The following is a 16,428-nucleotide window of genomic DNA, read 5'->3' on the forward strand; positions in this document are numbered from 1 at the left end:
ACACATGACTCATATTCAGACAGGCATTTTTTTTGTCACGTCTAGCAGCAGATCTGTCTTTCAGAGTCGTACCTGCGTTTCATAGTCACAAAGATGAAATTGAATTAACGTTCTTCTGTTCCTGAAAGCAGACTCTAGGAAGCAGACATCCTTTACTGGACACGTTAACTGACTCCCAAGGTCTTGAGGGAGGCAGCTAAATGCATTACAGCCATAAAATGGAAGGATATTAACTTTCAGAACAGATGCAGCAAACTCACCGCCTCTGCCCTGCTTGACATAGATATCTAATCAATGAGGAGATAGATCCTGCCATGAAAGAGCATTCAATATGCCTGGAGATCCTGTGACTCCATTCTCTACCTCTTCCTCCTCCCTTTTATTTCCATAGCACCATCTTTCAAGCTGTATTACATGTTTCTTCTCTCTCTCTCTCTCTCTCTCTCTCTCTCTCTCTCTCTCTCTCTCTCTCTCTCTCTCTCTCTCTCTCTCTCCCCCTCACACACACTTTCACTCTCAATCGACTGGCATTCTACTGTAGCTAAATATCTAAACCTGAACCTCAGCAACTCAATTGCTCTGTACTTAAATAATTCCAGCAGTTATTCCCTCATGGGGACCAGCCGGTGTCCCTACAAGGTCAAAACAGGATTTTCCCATCATTACGAGGACCCATGAGATGAAAATATGGACACATATCCATACAAAGACACACCACACCAACTGGTTTTACTCCCACTGGGTCCACAACAGAAAAAATAGATTTTTTTTTTAACATCAAGCTTTTTTAACCTTCAAGAAACAACACATTCTCATTAGTCTTGACTTTTAATAAAAAGGAAATGACCACACTCTTAAGGGAAGGTTACAAGCATTCTGTCAGTGACCTTCGCTCTTATACTATTACTCTTACTCCATCTACACAAATACATAGATTTATTCCATGTGTTTTATATAAAGAGTTGAATTTGGCATGAAATCTTTTCCTGCTCTTGTATTGTTAGTACAGCCGTTTGCTGTCTCGTTAATTTGGTAAGCTCCAAACGTTTGGAAAAAATTCCATGACCAAAATATATTAAACAAATGAATGGGATCTAGAGCTTCAAAAGCAATGTTGCTAACTATAGCTAGCTGATCTGCATTGTACAAACAACATGTACTTCAACACAACCCATATTATCACAGTCAACTCCAACTGTCTAGAGATTGTTTTTGCTTGTTTTCCTCAGGACATAACACTAGCAAGAAACTTATTTCAGAAGAGGAATGATAGAGTATTAAAATTGTAGCTCATACACATACGTACATTTAACAGTATGATATGGTAGCTACAGCATAGGCATTGCTTGCTTGTTAGCTATCTTAGGCTTGTTGGTCTAGTGGACAACTGATTTAAGCAGAGGTGAAATTAGGAAGTGTGTCATTGTGTGTTTGTTTGTCAGTAGCCTGTGTCATGTACAAACTCAGGCAAACATTCAAAAATTGCACAGTGACGTCAAAGCAAAGTCAAGCAACGTGAGGACCGTAACTAGGGTCAAACCAAGGCTTGGTGATGAGTAAACTGTATTAAAGCTATTTTAGACTATTTCTGATTATTCGGGGCTGATTGAAAACAGTCAGTACCTTGGTGAAATCAGTACCTTGGCGTCTGAGATCGAAAAAGTGTGTTTGTGTGGTGAGGATTGTAGCTAAGGCGGCCATGTTTGTTCGCTGCCCACAACTTGGAGCTGGCTGAGATGGTGACATGGTGACATGACAGGACCTTATACATAATTAACTATATTTAAGATAATCAGGATTGTTAGTGCTAGCTATTCTTGCTTTAGGACAGATGTCAGTATTAGATAATTCGAATAATTATGTAGCCTGGTTAGAGTTAGTTGGTTAGATCTGACCTCATTCATAGTGAAAACGACAATCAGGAATGCATAGCGAGTGGGTAATGGGAACATGACCTCTCATGAACAGTTAATGAAACCTACAATAAGAATCTAATCTAAAAAAACAAACCAGCAAAGATTCAGTATAAACCCTGACAGGATACAGCACTTATGAGACGTCTGTTCAGGTTTGTGCTTTGATTTTGTACCATATTTTGCTCCTGCGGAATCCATTGTGCTCTGGTTTTAATATTGAATAGCATAGATCGTCTCTAGTTCCTCCTCAAAACCCTTACCATTGTTCAGATCTGGCCTCAGATCTGCACATATGACACCTGATCTTTTTCCACTGTCACTCGGCTAAGGATCAGTTCGCCTTTAATATCTTCCGTCCAACGAGAATTGAAGGAGTCTGTGATGCTCTGTGGCCTGTAGAGCTCGCCATAAATGAATTACTCTTAAGTTGAGCCGAATCAATAAGTATGCCTGAGGTTGAAATGGAACCGTTCACATCTGTAAATTTATCTAACGTGGCAGATGAGGTATTTTTATAGCACCATATATTCTCTGTAAAAGCTTATCCGATTTCGATATCCAGCAGATATCCTGGAAAATAGTCAGACAGGAACACGTTAAATGTGATGGAGTACAATATTTCTTATTGCCTCCGTTAAGGTCATTTCTGAGACTTTGTCCTTGAGTGTATATGATATAATGTGGATACACTGGTTGATCTTGATTAAGATGGTTAAAGTATAACAGGACAGAAAAATAAACAGGTCAAGATTCGGAAGCTTGTCACCAGACAAGTGTACGAAAGATACCAGACGCTCCGTGAAGCCGTCAGTCGCAGGCGTGGTGTCTGAGACTGAAACTAGCCTCGGTAAGCAAAAATCACTACGCACAAGTGGTAGCCTTAAATCTAAATGAGTTCTTATGCTCTAACTTAAAACCACATGCCTCTTATATTATTTTAGCTTCCTTCATCTTAAATACAACACATTGGTCTGTAATAACAGGTACTGTGGTTGCATGTTAAAGCTCTGCACTTTAACGTGCTTGTTTGGACGTGTAAATTGCTGGGTTCAGCAGACAGGAAATGGATCTCAGGAATTTCCTCCAGAATCCAAAGAAACATAAACAGCCAAAAAAAGGCTAAAGTGTTCACCTGCTACTTCTGGAAATATATTTCTTTTCTCTCAGTCTCGCTAATATCGAATCCCTAACAGGCTATAGTTATGTTTGGAAATCCCATGAACCAGTGTTTGAAACTGACAGATTGTGGTTTTGGCTGTACAGGGTGATTCCCATCCCACCTCCCTACCCACCCCCCTCCACTAAACACTAGGGGTGGGGATAGTTTTCATATACACAGTGATTTCACTCAGTAAAGTCTAGCATTATAAATGTATCATTTATTGAGCACCAGCATCATGCTTTCCATGATCTTGTGTTACTCCTTTTTTGACTAATCAACTGAAGAGCTTTCTGAAGTATGTTTTCAGGACACCGCCCAATTTATTTATTTATTTATTTATTCTGCAAACCTTTTGTCCAACATTGCAAGTGTGCACAGAAATGGAGATCATGGGAAACATGAAGCTGGCGCTGCATAAATGTAATAAGTTGATAAATAACGAGTTTATCACATCCAGCTTTAAGATGTAAAACACATGGAATTTCTGCAGCACTACAGCTCTATTCTTTGGCTCTTTTTAGTTGCTAAGAAACCAAAAATGTGTCAAGACTGATTTACATCATGTGGTGGGTCTGAAGCTTTGTCATTGCAGTTGAATCATGCTAGAGTTTTTGATTGCTGGATTTGTCTTCTGACAAAATAAACCATATAAATGGGAAAAACATGCAGGGTTCTGATGACTAAAACACTTAATGAAGATCAACTAGTCTTTCACTTCCTCTCTAAGCAGCACAGTAACACATTACTCGAGGATGAACTTATTGGTTGGATTTCATATGCACATCTTCTAAGCCCTGACAATTTAAATTCAACAGTGTAATGTTATTGCATTATGCAATTAACTTTTCTAAAATCTCTCTCTCTCTCTCTCTCTCTCTCTCTCTCTGTCTGTCTCTCTGTCTCTCTCTCTCTCTCTCTCTGTCTGTCTCTCTGTCTGTCTCTCTCTCTCTGTCTCTCTCTCTCTGTCTCTCTCTCTCTCTCTCTGTCTGTCTGTCTCTCTCTCTGTCTCTCTCTCTCTCTCTCTCTCTCTCTCTCTCTCTCTCTCTCTCTCTCTCTCTCTCTCTTTCTAGCCTCAGCATACGCAGATATCCACTGGGAACAGCCTCATCAGCCTGAAATAACATATGATGACCCATTGCGATGCCCACGGAGGAATATCCTCCCTGTGGCCAGCTATGCCCCTCATCCTGATTATGTGCAAGGGGACGATGATCTCATCAAGCCAAAAAAGCTGGTTAATCCAGTCAAAGCTTCTAAAAGCCACCAGGAGCTTCACAGAGAGCTGCTTATGAACCATAAACGGTATAAAAGTACACACACATACAGGCACAATACATGAATATACAATGACATGTACAGTACAACTAATAATGGAGTCCAAATAATACACACATTAAATCTTATAAGGTATGTGTGGATATATAAATTAAGACTCATATTTTACATTATATTAATACAGATTTGGGATTTTTTTCCAAAAAAAAGTATAAATTATTACTTTGAATCTCAGCATATTTAAACATTTAAGTTTTTATTTATCTATCTATCTATCTATCTATCTATCTATCTATCTATCTATCTATCTATCTATCTATCTATCTATCTATCTATCTATCTATTTATTTATTTATTTATTTGCATACATGTATTACCTGCTATACAAACTTTATTTTTAATGCTTTGATTTTCTTTTTTGCCTTAAATATTTTTATTTTTTCAATTATTATTAATTATTTTTGAATTATTTCATTCTATTTTATAACCGCACTACACAGTGTCACCCAGATGAGGATGGGTTCCTCAAGTTTTCTTCCTCATATTGTCTCAGGAAGTTTTTCCTTGTGACTTTCGTCTCTAGATTGCTCATTAAGGACACATTGCAAAATTGATATTTATATTTTGTGTTATTTTTTGTGTTTGTGTTATTATTTAAAGTCCATTGTTAAATGTGCTATACAAATAAAAATGCAAAATTACAAGTCCGTCACAAGAAGAAGGCAGAAAAAAACAGCAGGGGCAGCAAAAAAAAAAAATCTAGATATAATATAGACATGAAGAAGGATAAAGAAGCTCAAAACAAGAATCTGATCAGAGGGTTAAATCTAAATGCTGTCTATTGAATATACTTATAGTACTCTATCTGTAAGCACTACATGAATCAGTTATTAATGTTGCTTTGCATGGCATGTCTATTTACTATATGAACAGTGCACTACTTATGAATAATTGATGTTCTTTAATGAAGATAATATTGATACTGTTTTCTGCATTCAACTAAACTTGTGACAGTCCATGAAAGACAGCAACTTGTCCTGTAGCACTTCAGACAGGCAGAAAGGGGAAATCCTTGACTAAGTGATATACTGAAGCGAAGACGTGATACAGAGCTGAATAATTTCCGAACAGCTCAGCAGGGGAGCCTTGTAGAAACAGTCCTGCTCCTCCTAACAGCTGTATATACAGCAGTACACACCCACAGTCCCACGGGACCTCTTGCTACATATTTCACTTTATTTTTCACTACAGCTTACCAAAGGAAGTATCTTACTCAGAACATACACTATGGGTGAAAATTCAACAGAAAACAAAATACACGAATGATTATCATCATTTTTAATTTGAGACCAAGTTTGACAAATCTTAGAAGTTTTTTAAAGAAAACAAGATGCCATGCGAAGCAAAAATAGCAAAAGGAACTCTGAGACCCTAGGAAAATCTGTTTTTTTTTTTTTGTTTTTTTTTGGCGAATAAGCCAACACAAGCTTCACAGTTGCCTGGGAACCACAAGCTACAACACATACCCCCTTCCAAGCCTTAACACATTCACAACACAGTCATTCTCTGTGTGGAGACAAGGACAACTAAAGAGCCTCCGCTTTAAACTGGCCAACATAGGCACCTTTTATCCTGCCATTCTCTTCGTCTCCGACACATTAAAGAGCATTTTAAAAAGAGTCCCATTCAGCGAAACAAGAGCAAGCACAGTAGCACTGTTCAGCTCTTACTTTCCCACTGTTTTGCATTATTGCATTTGGGTCGGACACCGTTATCTAAAACGGGTCCTGCGAAGCCTATGTAGCATCTCTGGAAGAAAGCTCGTCTACCGAACCAGTCTCTTGGGTCTTATTTGCATTCCTGGGGCTAAATTTAATGGATAGATTTTTAGGCACTGCAAAAGAGTAGACATTTTAGAAAGATTACTCTTTCATCAGTTACAGGCATAGATTGGAGTTTAAGTAGGGATGCTAGTGTGTGTAGGTGTGTGTGTCTATGTCCATATCCATGCTGCAAGATACATAACACTAAGCTGGCATTGAGCCACCATTGCCATTAGGCAGGTATCTGGTTGGACACTTCTGGCACATGAAGTCATTTTGGCCCGGGAAGACTTAAGAGAGCACAGTGAGGGCACTCCACAGGGAGGGAAAAGGAAAGCGAGAGATAACAGCAACAGGATATAGTCTTTTAGCCTAAGTGGCAGAAGAATTGGGTCACTACTAAACGGTGCCCATCTCTCCTTTTGAACTCTCTGAAGATAAGCGTTTATACGACTTGGGTCTTTAGAGAGGACGGAGACAGAAGACAAAAAGAGTGACAATGAAGGAAGGAATGCAGAGGACAGAGACAGAGAAGAGCTCGTCCTTTATTTATTCTTATGTTACGTGCTTTGGGAATAGTGTAATTTGTATTATTCATGATAACTGGGATGGGGAAAATGACATCAAAATGGTCCCACATGGATAAAGTTTGAGCTTTTGAAGACTTTTTATCCCTACTTTCACTTGAATACCACCGCTTTAACTTTGAAAATACACTAACACAAAGCATCCTTTTTAAAACAGGCTGATAGTCTGCCCTAAATTATGAAAAGGAAATCAGTTAAACTGTCTGGTGTTTTGTTTTTTTACCTGCACTATAAATTTACTGCTGCATGTTATTTTTCTTTATGATATGTCTTGCACAGCTACTAGATCATTGTAGCGTTGCTTGCTAACTAGCATCCTTCTGTATAGCTAGCATAAAACTCCTCACTTGCTAGACAAAATGATGCTAAATGCAGGACATTATTAATCATGTAAAATGTCACTTTTAATCATATTCACAGATTATGTTAAGATTTCATACGAACAATGTAAACTTGTAAAATTCACCATTTTGGTGCCACAATGCAAGAGTTTCTCCACATGACAAGTTTTTTTTTAATTCAGCAACATATCTGAGGTACATATTACAATATGGTCTTCTTTCCACCATGATTCTATGTACAGATTTTGAGTTAATGTACCATCGATATGCCTGTGTGAGCACAAGCCTTCCTCTGGGTCTCAGGGAGCAGGTCTGTAGGCGGCTGTGTGTCTAACTCGCCTCATTACTCACAGCTCTGTTTGTTTGTTGTTGCTGTTTCCATGTCTCCTTTGCTTCACGGACACTATATAAATTAGGAGGGATGATAATTACAACACGCAAACTGCTTTTCCACTTCTAAGCACATTCAAAGCCTCCTCCCTGTGGATGAAACAGGCTCACACTTAATTTAATTAGCAATCGGTGAGGGAACATGTTCGTGTCTACATGTCTGCTTAGCAGATCCCTAAACATCTAATCACCTGGTATTGATGTATTCTCTAAAATCAGAGTTGTCATGAGAACGATCGATAATTTCACAGATCATAAAACACTAAATAACTAATCTAAATAATCGAAAAATCGAAATATTTTTATTCCGTTTTATTTCTTTGTAAATTCTCTGAGTTGGCCAGACATTTTTAGCTCGTGACAGTTGGTCTTATTGAGTAAACTAACACCTTAATATCTCAAAAATCTGTTTGCTTACATCAACGCTCAACCTTTACAGAATATAACGTGAGTGCCATCTATTGGAGAAATAATAAAAATGTTAATCATTCTTTTTCAGGAGCAATAGATATTCTGTTATATATATATTCATGTTTTCACTTAGACAATTTTATCAGAAGCTATTTTTTAAATATAAAGCTATTAATAGAGTTGACAGGGATAGTTTTGAAGAAAAAGAGCAGCTAAAACCAAACAAAATATGCCAAGATGTACATTTTTAAACAAAATCAAAGTTGTAGCAGAATATTTCAGGACATGAAAACATTATCTGTTTATCTGTGATCTATTTCATTCCTATGAGAGTAGGTGATGCTAGCTTGTGTATTTCCAGCATTACTTAAATTAGCCAAATTAGCTAGCTTCCAACATTAGCTAGCAATTTTTTTAAGCTAAAGAATGTGAGCTGTGTTAGGTTGATATGTGATACTTCATTGTTTTACATATAATATCAGTAACTAGCTTATTGTTTGGCATTCATAGTAACCTAGTAAGCTAGTTAGCTTATATATTGAAATCTCAGCTTCACCTTGTTGTACCTTTCATGCACAACTGCTTTAACAATTTATTTAATTGCTTTAATGGTTATGACTGTATTATACAGTCATAACTATTTTCTTGTATTACTTGGCTAGCTTGCCAATTTTCTCTGATAAAACAGGCTCTGCTAACTATGTTAGCCTGTAGATTAGACAGTTGGTTTGACAAATTTCAGGCATCTTTTATGATAATGATGAGTTATGACAATAAGATAATTAGCGACTTTTTAAATATATCTAGCCAATTTAAAAAATATATCTACTGTAGTGTGTTATATGTAAATGATTTTTTTTAAATCTACTTTTAAAATTGCCCAAAATCAATTCATGCTATAGAGGGCAGTTAGTTCTGGGAGTACGCCATGCTTCCAGCATTTGGCGTGCTGATATAGTAGCTTAAGTAATGCACACTCTGTAGCCTATCTAGGTCACTTATTTAATATGTATAACTATTGATCACTTCCAGAGGTAATATCAAAGCAAAATGGAACACATTAAACTCACTCAATCAGAGGATATGATGTCAAGTGTTTTTACATCATGTTTTTCCGCATGACCCAAAAAAAGTCGGGGCCGTCCAGATTCTCTGTAATTCTGTATCTGTTTTTGACAGGGGTGTGGAGAATAAACCAGAGCTCCAGCGTGTATTGGAGCAAAGGAAGAGAGATCAGATGATCAAACAGAGAAAGCAAGAGGAGGAGGCTCGGAAGAAGGTCTCACCTCTGGAGCAAGAGCTTCTCAAGAGGCACAAACAACTGGAGGAGGTGAAATTCCTGTGAAATTCTTCGTAAGGTTTCTTGCTGATGTCATCTAAAGAGAGTTTTTCTCCATTCTAAAAATGTATAATGGTTTGTGAAACATATACAGTCCCCTCCAGAAGTATTGCAACTAGTACTATTATATATATATATATATATATATATATATATATATATATATACTATAAATCAGTCATATTTTCAAGTATATTAAAGTAAATATTTTGTAGATTTGTCAAGTGATTACATTATTTTTTGCTTTATGATTACATACTGCAGAGTTACTCAATGGAATAACATCCACAGCATTGGTTGAAGTTCAAAATGAATCGAGTTCTTATAAAACCATATAATAGATTAAGGGATGGTTCCAATTTGAACCATTTCAGAATGATTCTGACCTATCCAGAAACCATTTAGCAACGTCATTTTCTAATAATGTACCTATATTTGTTTCCTAGTTGGAGCAGGAGCAGGAACGGCAGGAGGAGTGCTCTCGCAGTGCTCCTGAGTTCATCAAGGTCAAGGAGAACCTGCGCAGAACGTCGCTCATGAGCACTGGAGAGAAAGAGGTGTAGAGGAGAAGATCAGGATAAATCTGTGTGCTTCTTTCTCACTCATTCTGTCTTTCTCACTTTTCTGTCTTACACAAATATATGCTCCTGCTGGACAAAACTTGTGTCTTCATAAATCAACATGGAAGACAGAAGATGGAGTTCCAGAGCTGAAAAAGGGACATCAGTTGAGCTTGTCTTGATGAATTCAGGGATTTTCTGCAATTCTGGAGCATTTGTGCTAGTTGGAGATGAACATTCTGATGAAGTTATGTTTCTCTGCAGAAGAACCAGAGCATCTTTTATTAACTTCTAACTTCATACAGTGTACAATCAGTATTAATGCATATCACTGGATTCCCAACTGCCAAGTGCACTGCACATCCCAGACATTTAAGGAATCAATATCAGAAACGCAATGTTTTTTGGGGTTTTTTCCTGATGTATAACAATCAGCACAAGTCACTTTTGTTCATAAATGGAATGAATAACATTTCTCACTTCTGATGTGAATATATTTCCAAGGCTGCATGTGTTTGTGCGAGATGTTTACAAAAAACAGACTGTATCCTAATTACTGTGATGGCACAACGAATCAGTGACGGCTGACCTGCCTACCTGGAGGAGGAGTAATGCTTTGTTTTGCAGGGGGGGGAGTAAAAAAGGTCTTTTTTTTCAAACTGCTTGTCTAACAACCTTTGGAGAAGCTGCGGAATGGTTTCACATGGCCGACATTTTCACTGTTGATCTGCTGCTCAAACTCTAAACCTGTCTAAGCGCTGACCATTACCGTTTACAATAAAAAATTTTGCCCTTTCTGTCTTTCAGCCAAAAACCAAATGTGTTTTTTGACCATTTTCCAACGTATGCTTGTCAGAGAGTTCAAAACTTTCTGTAATAACAGAGTCATACTTTTGTTTGGCTTTTGCATACAACTCATTCTTTTATACAACATGAAACTCCTCCTCAAAACACATGAAGGTTGGCGGGTCCGTCGTGGTCTTGGATTTAACCCAGGATTTATTTTTTGGGGGACAGCTGTGCTTGTGATGCTTAAATGTCTCTGCTCTTTTTCCGTGCCTTTGTGAGAGCTACAGAACAGACAGCGCAGGCAGAGCGAGTGACTGTTTGCATTTTAATCATTATATCACTCTATGTACCCTGCATTATCATAGTTAAGCATGGCCTATGTGTGTGCGTAAGAGAGAAAGTGTGTGTGTGTGTGTATGTGTGTGCACAAAAACTATCTATTAAAATCACATAATAGGATAATCAGCAAGTAAATACACACCATAGACGAAACTGAACATAACTTTCCATTTTACATATATGGAAAATATTCAGTATCAAGCTCTTGTTTCTTTTTTCCTGATATATTAGTCACACTTGAGATTATTTAGAAAAGATACAGAAATTATATTTGGATATATATTTTATTTTTTACTAATTTCTAAAATTACAGATGTGTAACCACCAATATTAAAATCAAGTTTTTGTTATAATTATTACGCTTTTATGTTGTAAAACATGGCTTCATAAAACACCAAACACTGACTTTTTCCATTCTGTCATTTCATTACATTTTAAAAATTAAATCTGACATTTTGATTGTTATCAACAAATGATGGCACATAGACTAACACACAATCCTGTAATATAATGTCAAAAATGTTATTACTTTATATAAAATGAAATAAAATAAAAGTAATAATATAACAGACGCTTCTTATTTTTTCTTTCGTTTCGCCCCATTTTGTAAAAATGAAAACCGAGTAAGAAAGAAAACACACACGAAATGTGTTCCATCGAGTCAACACCAACCATTTCACAATGCACTATCAAGTTGAGTTGCACTCTTAACTGCTCTCTTTAAACACTGCCAGGCATCCAGACCTCAGTGCAAGACTTGAGAATCACAGCTTCCTGCATTGGGAATTTCACAAGCCTCCAAAGTGAAACTATAGAGAATAATGGGCTTGTAAGAGTCATCACAAGCAACAGCCTCAGCAGACACTGCAAACAAACACCGGCAAGAGTGTTACGCCTGGCACATCCCAGATTCCTGTAGAGAGGTTATCATGGTCAGTTTCATCCTAATGGCTCTTCGATGGACTGTTTTTCTTTCATGGAATGTCTCCATCTTTGCCTCCTGTCCAGCTTCTCGATGACTTCTTAATTAGAGGAGCAGGTAACAGTACACCCCGAAATCACAAGACCCTTTGTCCATGCAACCACTCTATCCACCTTCAATCTGTATAATCCCGAAAAAATCTTCAGGATCCGATCTGTCGTGCTCTGGTGAACAAAGAAGAAATTGTTCAAGGTGGGACGCCGCTGAACCTGAACTGAATGATGGCACGGCTGAAGTAGTGGACCTGAACTGGAGCAGGTAACCGAACCGCATCGGGCTACAGGTACAGAACAGGTGTGTGATCTAAAGAGGAAAAGATACTTCTAGGTGTTTAGTCCAACTCGCCTAACGGCTTCACCGACAGCTTCATTTACTACATGACTATGAAAGTTTTCGCTTATCCGTGTCATTTGAAATATGTCCCCTTGGCACACTCAGCTTTTACCTTTCACCTTCGAATGACATAAGCATCTCGAAGGACTTTAGAGCCAGTAAATGATCAAAAAAAGGGTTCTTCAAAAGTTTCAAGTTTGTTTAAAAAAAAATCATTGCATGTGCAAGAACAAATCCATAAATTTTGGCATTTTGTACATTTCAAGACACCGAACCAAAACAAGCAAGTGTAATAAATATCACACAATCCAGTGGAAAATTCTAGGGAAAAATCTATCAAGGTATTGAGCAATTTCTTTGTAGAGTTACTAGTGTTTATCATTGTAAAAACGATCTTTTTTGGACTTTTGAATGGACCTACATTAAACCTTTAAAAAAAAGCCCTTAAAGGTACATTTTTTAATATTTATTTTCTAGAGACTCACCACTGGGGTCCTTAAACATGTGCTTTAAAAAACAATTTGTTGGATTCATGGTTGCTTCTGGGTGTCGCTGGGTTCTCCAGTTTTGTCCCATCTCCCAAAAACATGCCATGTTGGATGACCAATGACTCTAAGTTGCCCCTAGGTCACAATAAACTGGTGTATTTCAGTTCCTTGCACCTCACACCCAAGTGTTCCTGGGATTCAAGATCCACCATATTGATGACCAGGATAGAATATCTGAATGTTCTGCTATTCATTCTTTAGACAGGCAATATACAGTAGTTTTGAAGATTTGAAGTTTCACCCCAGTAAACCTTTGGCATTTTACCTGCTGTAAAAAAAACACACAACCCTGCATACATTGCTTATGGTTACAAACCAAGCAGCACCTATCGAATGTCCTTGGCTAGTGCTTGGTGTTCAATATCCCCTAGTCACTGTGTTAAAGACCATCTTTCGAACCTCAAACCAGATGCCCTGGTGGACAGTGGGTTGGGTTATGGAAATGCAACACAGTTACAGGTGTACCAGAGGGGTAGATGCTTGAGGACACACCCCTATAAATAGTGGATGGGTGGGGCCGGGCTGATAGATACGCTACAAATTTGTAGAGCTTGGACGCTGTGTACAAGCACTCTGAGAAAAAAGGAAGAGATGGGAAGACATCGAGAGCTGGCTGCATCTCTGCTTATCCTGGTACTCATGGCCTACATCTGTGAAGCAGGTAACACAATGTTATAGTTGTCTCATAAAGTTTCAAGTTTAAAAAATAGAATTTTGCTTTGCTAGGGTGTAAACGTTAAGGAGACAGAACTAGATATGAACTTCTAATAGCAGTTTTTACTTCTGGTAAAAACTTAAATGTCCAGAAGATCCGTTTTAATGAAAGGAGACCTGGTTCAATTACTACAGTACATAACAATTATGAAAATACTGGAACCTGGAACTGGAAGATATAATGATTTAAGGATACCACTTTTCTATTTCCTATTAATCTTATTCGACTAAGCAGTTGCACTGACCTTATATTTAGTTCTATTAAAGACCTATATACTAAAGAATATTATTATATTAGACCTTATATTATGTTACTCTGTTTTTCCAGGTTCATTGTACTATCACGTTTGCTGTGATGTTTTACTATCTTCTTTTTATTCTCTGTAAAAGTATATAATTTAGCGTACTTTCATGCTATAGAGTCATTCTTAAAGTAATAGTATAGAATTATATGCTTTTATTATATAACAATTATTTTTAAGCATGTTTTTAAATGTTTTTTTGTTTGTTTGTTTGTTTGTTTGTTTTAGTAGTAAAGTTAAAAGTTCAGTGCGAATCTTTTTATGGTGACTTAAAGACACGTTTCCAAGGATTGGAAGCGATAGATTAAGAAGAGAGTAAAATTACAGGTGTAGTGCTTATTAAAGATAAATTCTGGTCACTATTTGTTTGCCGTATACGAGACGTTCCCAGATCCAGTGCTGGATGGCCGCACTATTGATAAAAAATATTAAAATGTAATTTAAATGTTTTTCCTTATCAGTAGGAGAAATTTGGGAAAACACAAATCTATACTGAGCTTGTGTTTACTTTGATGTTTTTTTGTTTTTTTTTTTGCATTATTTCATGACTTTTGTGTTAAGGAAATCACTCACTTTGAAGCCATACTACTAACTAAGTTTACATTTCTGCCCTAGCGTTGCTCAGAAGGTCTTCGGCCACTGATTTTCTGAGGTCAGGCAGAGAGAAGAGAGCTGCTCGGTGTGTGAACGGTGACTGCAGCTCAGAGAGCAGCGAGTCCGAGGAGATCTTGGAGGCCAACTCCGATTACGTGAGTGTGTTTTGCAACACCGGGCACACACTTACAAGCTTTTACAAGCGGCCCTTTGGCAGTGTGGCTTACATCACTGGGCACAAAACCAACTCTAACCTGCTATGAGCCAGTATACAAGATAGACTTTCTGAGGTCTATATTTCAGAAGTGCTAAGCATGAAGTCAGCACTTCAGAATAAAGCAGTCAGCGTTGTCAGTGTTGTTGTATTGGGTTTTAATGTGAATTTATCCTTATCAGCACAACTGGTTTTAAACTTTAAACATTTATTTGATGTCAGTTTAAATGTCTGTTTTAGGAGCAAGAGAACTCAAAGATGGTCTTTCCAGGTGGATCACAAGTAGGAGTCCTCAAGGTAGGACACTGCATGGCTAAAGAAAAAGGCAATAACACAAACATAACCATGTTTTCTGAATTGGTTGTTTTACAATGTTTGCATGCACTGGTCCTGAAGTGTGGTCAGCACTATGGAATACCGTGCGTTAAGTGTTAACGCTTTCACTCAGTAACCGAGTAGACTTGGTGCTCTATCTGAGAGGCGCAGAAAACTATTTGTTCACTTTCTTCCTGCTCACCTCTCAGCTGTGATTACATGAAAAGTAGCCTGTAACTAAATCTGCCCTCAGGGAAATCCCTTGCTGCTCTGTCTCGCCTTTAATATCTCTTGCAGTCTCACACCACACAGTCAGTAAGATTCCTGTAGCATGGAGTTGCAAAGTGTCTGAAAGCTCTCTCAGTCTGATTTTCTGGATTTTACTCTACAAATAATAGCAATAATAAATCTGCTGCCCTGCTGAAAAAAATGCAGATTAACCTTAGTCTACCAAGTCGACCAGCTCGTCTTACCAGGCCTTATGGGATCAGGAAACCTGGAACCGATTTAGACTGTGAGCGACACCGGTCCTTTGTGGATAAGAATGGACACACTTATTCAAATGCTGCGTTCAAATGCAACCTGTGAATTTGTGCTTTCAGCATTAGAAAGCGTACACAAGATATGTTGAAGTATCTGCAATAACAAGTGAACTAAGACAAATAAAATGCATCCTCCAGAACTAGCTTCATGTTTGTTTATAAGCCTTAGGAGGAGCTGATGATTATAAAGGAGATGTTATCAGGAGATTGCAAGTTTGAATCCTGACAATATGACAATTCTTAAGCTCATCCCTATCAATCAGCACAACACAAAAAATGTATGTATGAAATCAAAATGTATGCAAAAGAGTGCAGTTCGTATTTTGTACATCTGCCCTATGATAAAGCAATGGCAGAAAAAAGTATTCCCCAAATAGAGAGCTAACTAGTTGGTAGGAATTGGTATCTGACTAAAATTGAGAGAAAATGAAATAGAAACAAAATAGTAATCGTAATAGTTGCTCGTTTCTCATCATCTCTGGATAGAAAGACAAATAAAAGTCACAAAGAGATAAACTTGTGCTTCCAAAAAAAAAAAACACATACAATACTAAACTGCATGATTGGAAAAATAACTACAGTAACATTCATTTTCATGTTTTTTTCTCTGAAGGCTTGTTAGTATTATTAGCAGTTGTGTATAAAGACAACATGAGAGCTATTGCTCAGCAACTAAGAACCACAGAGACCAGGTATTAGCTAGCTAACCGAGGCTAAGGATTTTGCTAGCTAGCACAAAATCATGATTTTATTACAGACAATAGTAGTAAAAACCCGGTGATGTGGAAACAAGAAAGATCTGTCCAGAATATCAACATTTTGTCGGTAAATTACTTCTTTAATTCTGTGGCGTTCTGCGGCTGTAATCTGACTATAGTTACACTTAGCATCAACTGCTAACTAAAGTTTTAGTGTTGTAAACTCAATGAAAAAAAAAATGTTACTTTTATTT

The 16,428-nt window shown here is 37.5% G+C and overlaps 1 protein-coding gene across 3 annotated transcripts in view; it reads left to right on the plus strand.

Annotated features, from left to right (window-relative positions):
- si:ch211-236d3.4 (protein FAM107B) overlaps positions 1-11,499 on the plus strand; it is a 29,680-nt gene extending 18,181 nt beyond the window's left edge. For 2 of the 3 annotated variants that reach the window (XM_027176455.2, XM_027176453.2), the window contains 3 exons: positions 4,149-4,380; positions 9,085-9,235; positions 9,691-11,499. In XM_027176455.2, the coding sequence (XP_027032256.1) occupies positions 4,149-4,380; positions 9,085-9,235; positions 9,691-9,807 (500 nt within the window). In that variant the 3' untranslated portion in view covers positions 9,808-11,499. Of the gene's footprint in view, positions 1-4,148; positions 4,381-9,084; positions 9,259-9,690 lie in introns of all 3 variants that reach the window. The other variant, XM_047810275.1, reaches the window with a different exon arrangement.
- Positions 11,500-16,428: the final 4,929 nt, after the last annotated feature.

The sequence above is a fragment of the Tachysurus fulvidraco genome, chromosome 2, assembly GCF_022655615.1.
Source record: "Tachysurus fulvidraco isolate hzauxx_2018 chromosome 2, HZAU_PFXX_2.0, whole genome shotgun sequence".
NCBI lineage: Eukaryota > Metazoa > Chordata > Actinopteri > Siluriformes > Bagridae > Tachysurus > Tachysurus fulvidraco.